Source organism: Amphiura filiformis, chromosome 10, assembly GCF_039555335.1.
Source record: "Amphiura filiformis chromosome 10, Afil_fr2py, whole genome shotgun sequence".
Lineage (NCBI taxonomy): Eukaryota > Metazoa > Echinodermata > Ophiuroidea > Amphilepidida > Amphiuridae > Amphiura > Amphiura filiformis.
The window spans coordinates 11,471,626-11,484,472 of NC_092637.1; the positions used below are offsets into that span (position 1 = coordinate 11,471,626).

A 12,847-nucleotide genomic window follows, 5' to 3' on the forward strand; every position below is an offset into this window, starting at 1 on the left:
CCCCTAACGGTGTTGCTTGACAAATCATATTCGTAAGTGATTAACTACCATAGCAATAGATGAATACAATTTTCGAATAGATCGCCTTGCACTACAACGTTCACGCGGTAACTATGCATTGAACCATTAATGTCAAAGAAATGCTAATCACGCGCACCTGTAAGATTAGTATCTTTGAAACGAGCGGAATTGTATCCAATCTATGATTGCATCAGGCATACACATGACACATGTGATGAGTGCAACCTGCTTGTAGTGCAGGGCGATCTATTAATCTATACGCTGGCGAAGTTACGTAATAATTGGATTAACTACCATAGCAATAGGTGAAAACAATTTTTGAATATACCGCGCTGCACTGATACGTTCACGCGGTATCTCTTCATTGAACCATATCATGCTGATTACTTGCACCTGTAAGATTAGTATCTTTGAAAAGACCTGTATTGTATTCAATCTATGATTGCAGACATACACAGGTGATGAGTGTAACCTGCTTGTAGTGCAGCGCGATATGTTCAAAATTGTTTTCACATATTGCTATGGTAATTAATCCGATTAATTACGTAACTTCGCCAGCGTATTATTACATAGTAATAATGGTAGTTAATGCGATTATTACATCACGTCGACAGCGAATTCATATTAAGTCAAGATAATTTCAGGGCTGATTGGTTTTTGTAGGTTTCTTCTGATCATTTTTTCCCAAAAAAATTCCACTTCCAATGTTTCAAATAATTTCCCTCACATATCGCAAGATATGGGTTTTTAAGTCAAGACCACGATTTTTTCCGTCCTATATTATGACATGTGTTTACTCTATTTACTTGGGGAGCCAAATCCCATATTTTGCTAGCAAGTGACATGCTGAATTATAATTTTTTTCTATGTTTTCTATGGGTCATGGGCATTAACTTCTGGGTGGCAAACTAAATCAATCCTCAACAGGGGGTCCCAGCATGGGGTCAAAGGTTACTTGGGATCGAATTTTAAATCTAACCTGCAATGACTTCAAGATGTAACCCAATGAAATCGAACATAGAATGACCTCCGCCCGTCTCTATCCACACTGCAGGTTTATCAATAGGACAATCGCACCATGTGTAACCGCGGGGTTACGAATGACCCTGGTGGCGAGAATGGTGCAAATCCTAGTCGACCTTGTATCCAACACCCACCAAGCATTAAACAAAATATAGAAACGCTATTCCTTTGACGATAGCATTGGTAACAACACCTATCCATTTTGAACACCTACGTTTTCGATTTTAGGAATAAGATTCATTGGGGTTTTTTTTTCGGATTCTTCTTTGCTTTGGAGCCTTATTTCACTCGATGACATTAAGGAAGAAGATTCACGTTTGATTAACAACAATTATTTATGTATTTATTACACTTTATCACTGGTATATACAATAATTATAATATAACATCAAACTATATTGCACATGAATATTCAAAAGTACATAAAAAAAAGGAAATAGATAACATTTTGCACCAGTGAAAGGCAAGGACTAACAGGTGCAAAGCACCTTTAGGACAGTCCCACCAAAGATCAAAATAATGAGGGCACCCCCTCCCCCTCCCAAAAAATAGAAGAAAAAAAAATACACAAGCCTACAATCAGAACACTGGCAATATGTAATCCAAGAGCATGTGTTGTAAGGATCAAAACTCTCCTCTAGTTTGTTCTTATACCACTCAGAGAGCTGGCTCTTAAATGAGGACATGTTGACAGTGGATCTAATTGTGAGAGGAAGTTGATTCCACAGGGGAACGATACGGTTGAAAAACGATGCCCTATGAGATTCGGTTTTGCATCGTTTGGGAATCAACAATAGGGGGTCAGCAGATGATCTGGTGGTGGGACGGTCCTTGAGGGTGGAGTTAAAAACAACAAAATGGTTAAGATGAAGGTCATAAAGCTCCATTTTGCATCTAAAAAAGAATGTGAGATCAAGGATTTCACGTCTAAAAGACAGAGGAATGTTTAATTTAGTTGACCTCTCACGATAGTCTAAATCAGGGTAACGTAGAGTATAGTTTGTTCTCCTCTGGATGCCTTCAATTAATCGGAGATTACGTTTTGATGTACCACTCCAGAGAGAGCTGGCATACTCCACATCACTTCTGACCAGTGCAGTAAAAAGTGTCCTTGTAACCCTTTCAGGAGCGTTAAATCCTATTGTACGTTTTATCATGCCAAACTTTTTATTGCACATGTTGACAACACGCCGTACATGGTCATTCCATATGGAATATCAATACCAAGATCCTTGATAGAATCAGTTCTGGATAAAATATTGTTATTCATACGATAGTCAAATTTCTTTTTCTGGTGACTGAAATTATTTGGCATTTGGATGGATGGTAATGCATGTCCCATGTTTTGCCCATTTATAAAGAGAATTGATGTCATCCTGAAGGAGCAAGCAGTCATGTGTACTATGGATTGATCTAAAGCATTTGGAATCATCAGCAAATAACGCAGTAGTGCTGTTTCGGGTACAGTTAGGCATGTCATTGATGTAACACAAAAAAACATGCGTCCCAAGATGGAACCCTGAGGGACACCGGATAAGACTGGGAGCCAGTCTGAGTTGGAACTATCAATGACTACTCTTTGCTCCCTATCAGTCAAGTATGCTTGAAACTAACTAAGAAGACGTGAACAGAACCCAAATGACTGTAACTTGTGAATGGGCAATTTGTGAGAGACGCTGTCAAATGCCTTAGAAAAATCCAAGTACAACATATCTACTTGCCCGGACTCGTCCATTATGGAGTTTATTTCATGAAATACTGTGAGAAGCTGCCTGATGTACATGTTAGTAGCACGCATCGTCAACGCCAGGTAAAGAATTATTTTGTATAGGCATCAAAGCCCGGGATCAAAGCACGTGTCTTTATAAACTGCCCGCCGGCTGCTGAGAGTAGCTTCTATTATATGAGCTTATACTTATACTCGGTGAGCGATTGGTTAAAAACCAATCATTGGCTAAAAACCAATCGCTACTAGCTCGCGATGTAATTATAATCAGCTATGAGTTTTCTCTCAAAATAAACAGGCTAAATATATTGTCGTTGCATTGTTGAAGGTCGAGTCTTTCAATGGTCTGTATAGAATTAGAATAGCAAACTCAGGGAAAATCAGATCACATTCCTCCGTTGCATATTAAGATTCTACATGTTGTGATATGATGGTGTAGATTCTCTTGATGTGATTATATTCTCAAAACCTTTACCGTTATTATTGTTTTTTGTACAAAACTTTTTGTAAGACCTGCAGTTGAATATATGTGCTGAAAGAATATGATAAGCGTTACTCTGCGTATTGAACAAACAACGTGCGTCTTGAAAACAAAAACTGACGAAAAATCTGGTGAGCGCTTTTTGGTTTAAGTCATATTAATTGTTTTACATGTTAAACTGAAATATGTCTTATGCACAATTTTTGTATTTTGTAAGTATATACAAGGTATTAACAAACTATTTATATTTCCACGTCAAGACCCATTGCTTAAAGATCGCATCCATTGCTTAAAATAGGACGTAATTACGAAGTATCCTTAAAAATAGTCTAATCGAAATCTGGCAAAGTTTACTAACATTTGTGTTTCTGTTGAACCCTTCGATGTTTTCTTCTCATATAAAAACATATTTCATTATATTTTAAAGTCCCAAGGCATGTCAAAATATTTATCCTGAGTAAGCAGTTGGACAATCAATATGATGCTTACTAACGTTTGGCTTCAGTTTTTAACCGTTTCCGATGTACCAATGTACCGATGTACCAAAAATCACAGTTTCATCAAATAACTTTTATTTTGTAGCCTGGATTTGAGAGTATTATCATCTGTAATTACAATTGCCTGGCACGTAAGATAAAAGAGATGTGATCAGGTGATGATGGCGGTAGAACTTTTTGAATGACCCTCGTATATTGAATTAAGTGAGAGACCAACATAAGTCGAACAAATCTCCCCATCTGTAAAATCGAAATCTGTTCACTGATTGTAATTTCACCAAGAAATTATATCTTGTAAAAGTGTCAATGTTATATACTTTATGTACAATATAATATGCCTTTCAAAATCAGGTTTTAAGTCTTATGCTGGTTTCATACTTTCTGGCGCTTGCCGCTGAGCCTGGCGGCGTGATGCTTCATCATGCCGCTTGTACTTTTCTTGTCTGCAAGCGGTGCGGCACACCGCTGAACAGCGGCGGCATGACTCTGAAAGCCACTGTTGCCGCTAAGCACCGCTCCAAAATCGTATTTTGTTCTCATAGGTCAGAGCGGCACCGCTCTGAGTTGACTTGAATTCAACTCCCAGTGGTGCTGCCGATTATGCAAAGCAGTGGAGTGATCGATATATCGGCTTGCCGCTGGTCACCGCTAGCGTTTCTGGTGCGACTGCGCAGTGAAGCAAAATTATCTTCAGAGTGGCAAAACGGCAAGCGACAGGAAAGTATGAAACCAGTATTAGAGTAATGATAACAGTCACATGATGACAAGTAAACCACGCAGTATGTACAGCAATGAGGTCCGGATCTCAAGAAAAATACACTCAGCAACATGGATCTTCTTCAGGATTACGTTTAGGTTATTGTGAAATTGCGTAGGATATGCTGGAGTCTACACTTAAGGTTAGCAACTATTTCAAACTGTTGCGATTTGGTAGTTCACAGCATCTTGGGATTGGTAGTGAGCTTTGACAAAAATTGCATTGATCATTTCATAGCGAGCACGTAGAAGAATTCAAATATTACAGATATACTTTTGTAGGTCCTGTGGTTCTTGAGTTATGTTGTAAAGAGGGCTGAAACAAGAACACTTTTGTAAAACGTACATAACTCATTAACAACAATAAATCAAGCACGTTTTCAAAGTATATGATATGTAGAATGAACTTTTGCAAAACTTCAAGTGTTATTTTTCAATAATACATTGATTTAAATAATGAAAATCAATTTTTTTTGGCTGCTTCGACCAACAAAAACAACCACTTATGCAATATTAATGCTTACGCTTTTACTATTTATCTCTCCATTTCCTGGTTCAGTAACGTGCGCAATATTTTTTACAAACAATATTTTTCCACAATGTCCCAAAGCTCAACAAGTTTCCTTACCATCCACGTTTTTGTTATAGATGGACTGATATTGTAGGCATACCTTAAAGGAGCTGTCGCCTGTCGATATAAACCTTCATCATACATGTGTACAGACGCAAGAACATCATCTACGACAATATAATGACTAAAGGTCATCGGATGCCGGACACTACTCCATACCTCGCCCACACCAATTACCGGTTCAGGGGAAAACTGTCCGGTAAAATTTCTGATCCACAAAATATCTCCAACATTCACCCTTTGCGCGGTAACAGGAAGAGCTGGTGGCTGATCACACCAACTGTTCAACTTCATTTCTGTTCTCATGATAACTTTCTTCGTCATATTCTTCTTGCCACGTTTTAAGCAAGCGTACACAAGATGTTTAGGATGTAAGCGAATTGACAGCTCCTCGTTCTCACTCATATACACTAACTTGCGTAATTTCGTAGAATTCTGACCATCACCTTCGTGAGTTATAAAGTAAACTTCCGAAAATGTTGCCGAATTTTGATTTGGATCATAACTCTCTACGAATTCACCAACTTTCACTTGATCTAATGTCTTTGTAGATATAACTCCACCAGAGATGTTGGTAAACCGTATCAGTGAAGCTGCCGCAAAACATCCGTCCTCTACCTGGGCAGCAAGCTCTGTGAAAATTAAAATAATGGGAGCGCTTAAAATTTAAAACTTGGTATCATACATTCCTTAAATAAGAATATTGGATGTCATTCCTTAGCATTACAGTTTAAGTCATTTACGATTTTCAACATCTGCAGTCAACAGCAGCAATGTTTCCCTTTTTTTTATGTCCATCGAGGCAATTTAGCCGCAATGACAAGATATGCAAAAATGATAGGTATAGACTTCGCGAACATGATTGACCATCTCTGTTGGTCAAAGAACAACATCAAATTGATTGGGACAAAGTTCACGTGCTGAACACAAAGAACAACTGGTACCAGAGAGGAGTCAGAGAAGCAATACAAATTCGCCGCACCAACTGACCTCAACAGGGACCAGGGACGCCTCCTTCTTCCCGTCACCTACAACAATCTCATCAAATCACGTGATCGTAATTTTACCAGCGGTCATGTGGTCACGGACCAACAACCCATTGTGTTTTGGATGAATGCCAGCCGCAGGCTACACAGATCCAACTAAAAGTCGTGAGAATTGTAAATTAAAACTTTTCTTCTTGTATGTATTATGTATAGTCCTATCGTTGATTACAAAAAGGATCATCTGATAAAAACCCGAGAATTGTTGACACTGCTTACCTGTTTCGCAAGTTTGCACCGTGCAAGGGGTAACTTCTGCGGCATTTCCTTGGCATATTGCATTGACATTATCTGGATTCATACATGTACGATACCTGGTATGGTCGCCAGTTGGATTTGTGGTGCTACAGGGATCACCGCAAATATTCCAGTCACCCCACATGCTCCAAAAGGCTGTTCAAAATATTTAACAAATCGAATTAGGATTAAATTTGTTTAGAGGGACTGCTAACTTTATGCTAAGCGCAGTCCCCGTACGTGGTATAAGGAAATAACAATTTCGGACGAACAGTTTCCGTTCGACAGTCGACACCCGTGGGCACTTCAATATGAAATGGATATAGGTGTAGGGCTGGCACTTTCGCACTAAGGGGCATTCGGAGAGAGCAAAATATCAAAAATATGGGGTCATTGGGTGAGAACATGACCTTTTTTTTTTAATGGAATCTTTGGGTGAGAACCGAAACAGCGCCACAGAAACCTCGAAAATCGAATTTCTAGTTCTAAATGGCTTCAAATTTCTTTGCTGTTTTTTTCAAAATAAGTAACAAAATCAGCGATAAATGAAAGTTGCTGTTCAAATTGAACTTGTAAGGGTCTTTGGGTGACAGATCAAATGGAAAAATAGGGGGTCTTCGGGTGACAGAGCATGTGTTCGTAAAAATATGGGGTGTTTGGGTGACAGCGATGCTGAAAAAGGGGTCTTAACAGCCATACATACGCGTCACCTCCAAAGTTGGAGTGCCCCCCCCACCCCCTGGAGTCGACACTCGCGTTTGCTTATCTTCACCAACTTCATTTAACATGTTTAAACATTTTAGCACAGTTTCCTTTTTAATAGTAATATTCCCGGTAATAATAAAAATTGAAGACCTGAGCGCAAGAAGACCGTAAGTCTATACACTCAAGTTACGTATAGTTTCGTATAGTTTGGTAATGTTTTGTACATGTTCAGGGGCCAAAACAAATCTTTCACAACCTTTCATGATGTTTTCACCCTGGAACATGTATTAAACATTATAAAACCCTAAGAAACTATACGTAACTTTAGTGTATACATGTTGAGGGGCCAAGTGGATTTACGGTCTTCTTCAGGTCTTCAATTGGCCTTCATACTTACGGCAGATTGCTTCATGCTGACATGGTTTGGATTCAATTTGCTGTGCGGTTTCTCCATCACATAAGTCTGTCTGCAAGCCATAACCACACAGGCGTCTTCTTGTTTGTATTCCATTCTCACACAATGCGGAACACGTTGTCCATGATTCCCACAAGCTCCAGATAGCTTAGAATTAAATTTAGAATTGTTTTAAATAGCCATATCAGGGTCAGCATGTGGTCAATCTGTGTAGCTCAGTGGTTAGAGCGCTCGCCCCGTAAACGAGAGATCTGGGGTTTAATTTCCCACACAGAAACATGTATGTCCGGAGTTTTTACCCTGGTTAATCTGCCTATGCATGTTGTGTTTCCATTGTAATTTCATGTTTAATTGTGATAGTGTGCGATGCGTGATTCTTCTTTCCCCTGTATTAAAAGGTTTCTTAAAAAGCAGATTTTTTTTAGTCGCACTTGTTGTCCAAGACAACTTGTCCTCATCGTTGATATTTATACATTGTTGTTTTTACTTTTTATTATATACCCGAGTCAGATTTGGCCATCATTGGTCGCGCTACGGGGGAGGCAAAACCCCACAATTTTGCGCAAAATATGTCGATTTTGACACCCCCCCCCTGAAATTCACTTCCCACCCTTAATGCCCCACCCCAAAAAAAAAAAAAAAAAAAATTTCAGGTGCCACCACTGAACACCATACTATATATCAACTTGAACCTATAATAAACAAGAATGAAGGGTAGACCATTACACTATGAAATTAAATATAATTACGTCACACTTTGTATCGCAGTGGACAAGGTACATGAAGTGAAAATAATGACAAACAAATCCTTTCCCAGCAAATTCTGAAGTATCATTCATTTATTTTTGCCATACATCGCAATTGCAATCGCCTCTTTAGCAGTAACTTACCAATTTCACATGACTGTCCTACATAAGCATCATTACAAGTACAATCGTAGGAGCAAAGACTATCATGGCATATTCCGTCGTGTTGGCATGGGCTTGAAAGGCATTCATTAGCATCTGATTCAAGAGAATAATAAAGAAAACAATACAATTTGAATCTCATAGTTTTCTATTAAACACAGATATTTATTTTTAATTTTTGTTTTATTTTCATGAGAATAAATTTGTCATCATAGAAAATATACTAAAACTGTCACAAAAGATACTCTTTTTTCAAGAGTATCATAAAAAGTAAAAGTGTGTAAGTCTGATCTTTCGTTTGAGACAAAATTATCAACTTCTTTAATCTTGTTCTGTTTTACATTTCATCTTTACTTACAACATATATTCCTATCTAACAGCATATCCAACGCTTCTGGCGTCCAATTGTCTCTATGTGTAAGAGGTTTTGCATCGCTTGTAAACCACAGATCTTGTTCCATCGGATACAATTCAGTACACAGTTGGACGATTTTTGGCGCCACGACTCTTTGACAAAAACATCGTTCTTTAGACGGAAGTGACCAAAGTACCTGTCCAGTTTCGGAGTCTTCCATTTGTTTCAAAATGCACACATGTGCTCTAGTCGTCATCCAGACACATACTGTACAGAGAAATCGCAATGAGAATTCATCCTACATTAAATATTTTATTATCAAGATATTTTTCAAGCTGACTCGTTTATACGCCAACTGAAATGAATAATCGTCTTTTGTGCTTATGTTTTTTTTAAACAAGAGAAGCTAAAGTAGTTACTTTCCCATTTCGTGAAATCCCATTCAGTAAAGACACACTCACTGGATGGATGGATGGATGGATGGATGGATGGATGGATGGATGGATAATGATGATGATGATGATGATGATGATGATGATGATGATGATGATGATGATGATGATGATGATGATGATGATGATGATGATGATGATGATGATGATGATGATGATGATGATGATGATGATGATGACGACGACGATGATGATTATGATGATGATAATTGTCGCTTTTGTTATTGAAATGAAACAAAGTAATCATAGTAGGGTTACTTACCTATCAGGAGTACAACAAGCAGTGTTGTTTTCATCATGTATCAGCTTTCGACTAATCGGGAGGATGGTTGTATTCTCTGACAAGTAAACAATATCAGTTTGCCTAAACTCTGTTTGATCAGGGGTACTCTCCCTGGTTTGATCAAGATCCTATTTTTCACAAGATCTTTGCGTAAATTCTGAACAATCTGTAGCCCGCGGCTGTATTTTATACTTTGGTATCGAATATACCGTCTGCGTCAGGAATATGGTTGTTATGGATATGAAGTCATAATATATTAATTTATATTTAAGAAAAAACCAACTTGTGAATGCATGTACGTGCAGTAATAAAGACTCCTTGTATCCAATGATATTGGTTTTAAAATTAATTTTGAATTTGGTATACACTCATAATCACATCATTAAGTTTGACTCATCATTAATTTACATTTAATAAAAAATTCGACGTACGCGTGTATACCAGTATTGTTACGGTTTATTTGTTGAATAGGTTCATCAAGTTTGTTGATTAAATAAACGAATTGGCATTATTGCTTGACAAACCCAAGTGAATTTTCACTCACTACTATATTTCGTCATTCGCAAAATGACAAATATGTGATGCGATCAAGCAAAATCAGTCGGAACTCGGAAATATTGGTTTTGAGATATAGCCATACAAAGGAAATATTTCCTTTTGTTTCCTGTTGTTTTGGAAACTCTTTAATTGCTCATATCTTTGGCACTGGTTGTTCAATTTCAATGGGGTTTTCTGCAAATTTCAGATTTGTAAATGCTTTTTACTATCCTATAAGAAACTGAAAATTTAATATTTCCGAGTTCCGACTGATTTTGCTTGATCGCATCACATATGGGGTCATTGGGTAAGAGCATTATTTTTGGCATTAGGTGAGAGCTAATTGTACAAAATATGGAGTCATTGGATGAGAGACGGACCATTTGGATCTGAATTAGGGGGGCGTTGGGTGAGAATATGGGGTCTTTAGGTGAGAGCCAAAAGAAGCCTCGAAAATTAAAATCTAAATGGCTTTGATATACACCCTTTAAAACGCTTTTCAAAGGAAAGGTGGATTTCTACAGTAAACAGAGTACGCCTTTTGACTGAATATATTCCAAGCAAACAGCCCCTAAGTAGTGTCAAATGAAAGTGAAAATGTAAAGAATATATTTAAAATAATTTCCCCACTGGGGGCGACACTCCTCAAAATACCTGGATCAATATTCATATTAATACCAAGAGGGTATGACCACAAGTGATGTCAAATGAAAGAGAACAATGTAGAGATTATGATACAAAAATAAATTTCCCCACCGGGAGTAATACTCCTCATAAGACCTGGGTTGATATTCCTATTTTGGATCCTTTTCATATCTCAAAATGCCAAGAAGGTATGACCCCCCCCGAGTGGTGTCAAATAAAAGAGAAGACGGATGGTTACACTCCTCATTACACCCGGGTCAATATTCATATTTTGGGTCCTTTCGAAATCCCTAGAAGGTATGACCCCCTCGTGTTATCAAATTTTATATCTCAAAATCCCAAGAAGGGTGACAGTTGTATATACGCAAATATACTGGTTCAGCTATGGTGCGGTAATCGCTCTACTTTCACCAACTCATCTCTTTCTCCCTTTCTTCTTCTAGATGTGTTGCCTCTTCATATCATCTATATAATTCTTGAATTTCTTTATCCGAAAAGGGAATTAGGCAACGGAGAGGTACTGGACTTGGAGTTCAAAACAAAGGATGGGATGAATGATGAAATGGTACGGTAGAGAGAAATATTTTACAACTAAATTAAACAAGTAGCCACATGAATTAGAATTGATATATTTTAATATTAAAATGATTCAGCATGTAACAATTTCAGGAAGGTAGGATAGGAAAGTTATTTTACCTTTGGAGTGAACATCACAGCATATGAAATACAACTAATTACACGTGTCGTAGACTGCGGAACAACTCAGTCTTCAATGATAGTCAGACATTTATCTATTGGTCGTTATAATATGTGACCCGGCAGCACAAATGAGCCGTAAATTCCCTAAATTGTATTCTGAGTTATGGTGTAAAATGTGTACGAAGGTCATATTCATCGGTAACTTAAGCTGGCCCGACATCCGTCTCATATCGATAGTCAAAAACTAATCAATAATCCTATTGTTGAAGTGGATAATAAGCTTCTACCTTAGATGGCTATAGAACTTTTAATAGATCTGGTCTTTGTTTGCTTATATTGCATTGTATTTTGTACAGGTATGCATAACCAACAATTAACAATGAGAGAACTTTCTTAAACCTCGTTGACTTGGGGATGATTTGAGATGACCGCCAATTATGACTGTTTGATATTTATTGCCAACAATGCGGAAAAAGAGACACATGTAAAAACGTAAAAGCTATAATTTTGTTGAAGTCAAATGATATACCATTTTTAAGTTTATGATGTTTATTTTTTAAACACGAAATAAAACAAAATTGACCGGAGGAGGAATTTACGGCTCATTCGCCGAGGACGGTCACATATGACTATCATTTGAAGACTGAATTCTTATGATACAGTTTCAGATAATACATGTAGCTTGAGATTATTGAGGCAGAGGTTATCTTTTGAATTCTTTCATGGACCACTGAAGCATAGTCAAGTATGTCAAAGACACTCGGCGCGAATTGAAAGACCATGTCACTTTCCACAAAAGAATGTCAAAGGTCATAAAACACCATTTCGGTGTCTTCCGCTCCAAAGAATATGTACCTTAAGGCCTATGTCTGCGCGTGCCCATGACCAACTATCTGATTACAGATGATGATGATGAACTATTTCCAACCGAAACATAATCATAATAACAAGATTGATGAGCGTATACTTGATGAAGGAAGGAACCGGCGAAGAATGGCAATTTCCGAATATTCCCTCAAAAAAGCAAAAGTGGCTTACACTTGCTGCAACAACTGCGGCACTTGATGCACATCTATCGTTTGCCATGGCACTAGCTGGAACGAATTTGTCAATCTTCACTGTATACATGGTCTCTTGCCAAACTTTTGGCAGTGCCTTGCAAAAAATTCTCAAATTAGACATGTCTTGCAGCAGTTAACGCAACTCCCCCCAGCCTCAAACAAATCCGGCTTCATGATATGATCTGCGCTCCTTCTTTCATTTTAGACTTTCATGGAGGCACTGAGACAGGACTTTTTATTTGGAGATGACTTTGTTTCGTGACTTTGTTTCTGATTGAGGCCAATAGTCGTCATTGTTCTAAGCATAAGTAAGCATAGACTACCCCGTAGTCCACTTGCCCATTCTGCATATACTCTGGATATAGTAAAACT

The 12,847-nt window shown here is 37.9% G+C and overlaps 1 protein-coding gene across 1 annotated transcript; it reads right to left on the minus strand.

The window, feature by feature from the left end:
* Nucleotides 1-5,031: 5,031 nt before the first annotated feature.
* LOC140162117 (uncharacterized) lies at nucleotides 5,032-9,713 on the minus strand. The gene is made up of 6 exons (XM_072185392.1): nucleotides 9,513-9,713; nucleotides 8,802-9,065; nucleotides 8,426-8,539; nucleotides 7,518-7,682; nucleotides 6,398-6,571; nucleotides 5,032-5,767 (listed from the first exon to the last, which is right to left on the minus strand). The coding sequence occupies exons 1-6, from the start codon at nucleotides 9,547-9,549 to the stop codon at nucleotides 5,082-5,084; spliced, it is 1,440 nt and encodes a 479-aa protein (XP_072041493.1). The 5' UTR covers nucleotides 9,550-9,713; the 3' UTR covers nucleotides 5,032-5,081.
* Nucleotides 9,714-12,847: the final 3,134 nt, after the last annotated feature.

What these genes read in the sequence shown, in the direction of transcription:
- LOC140162117 (XM_072185392.1), bottom strand. Translation starts at nt 9,549, where the DNA reads ATGATGAAAACAACACTGCTTGTTGTACTCCTGATAG. An exon ending in GTTAGATAGGAATATATGTT is followed by an intron (nt 8,540 to 8,801) that starts GTAAGTAAAGAT and finishes CTCTTGAATCAG; the next exon opens with ATGCTAATGAATGCCTTTCA. An exon ending in GGTGCAAACTTGCGAAACAG is followed by an intron (nt 5,768 to 6,397) that starts GTAAGCAGTGTC and finishes TAATTTTCACAG; the next exon opens with AGCTTGCTGCCCAGGTAGAG.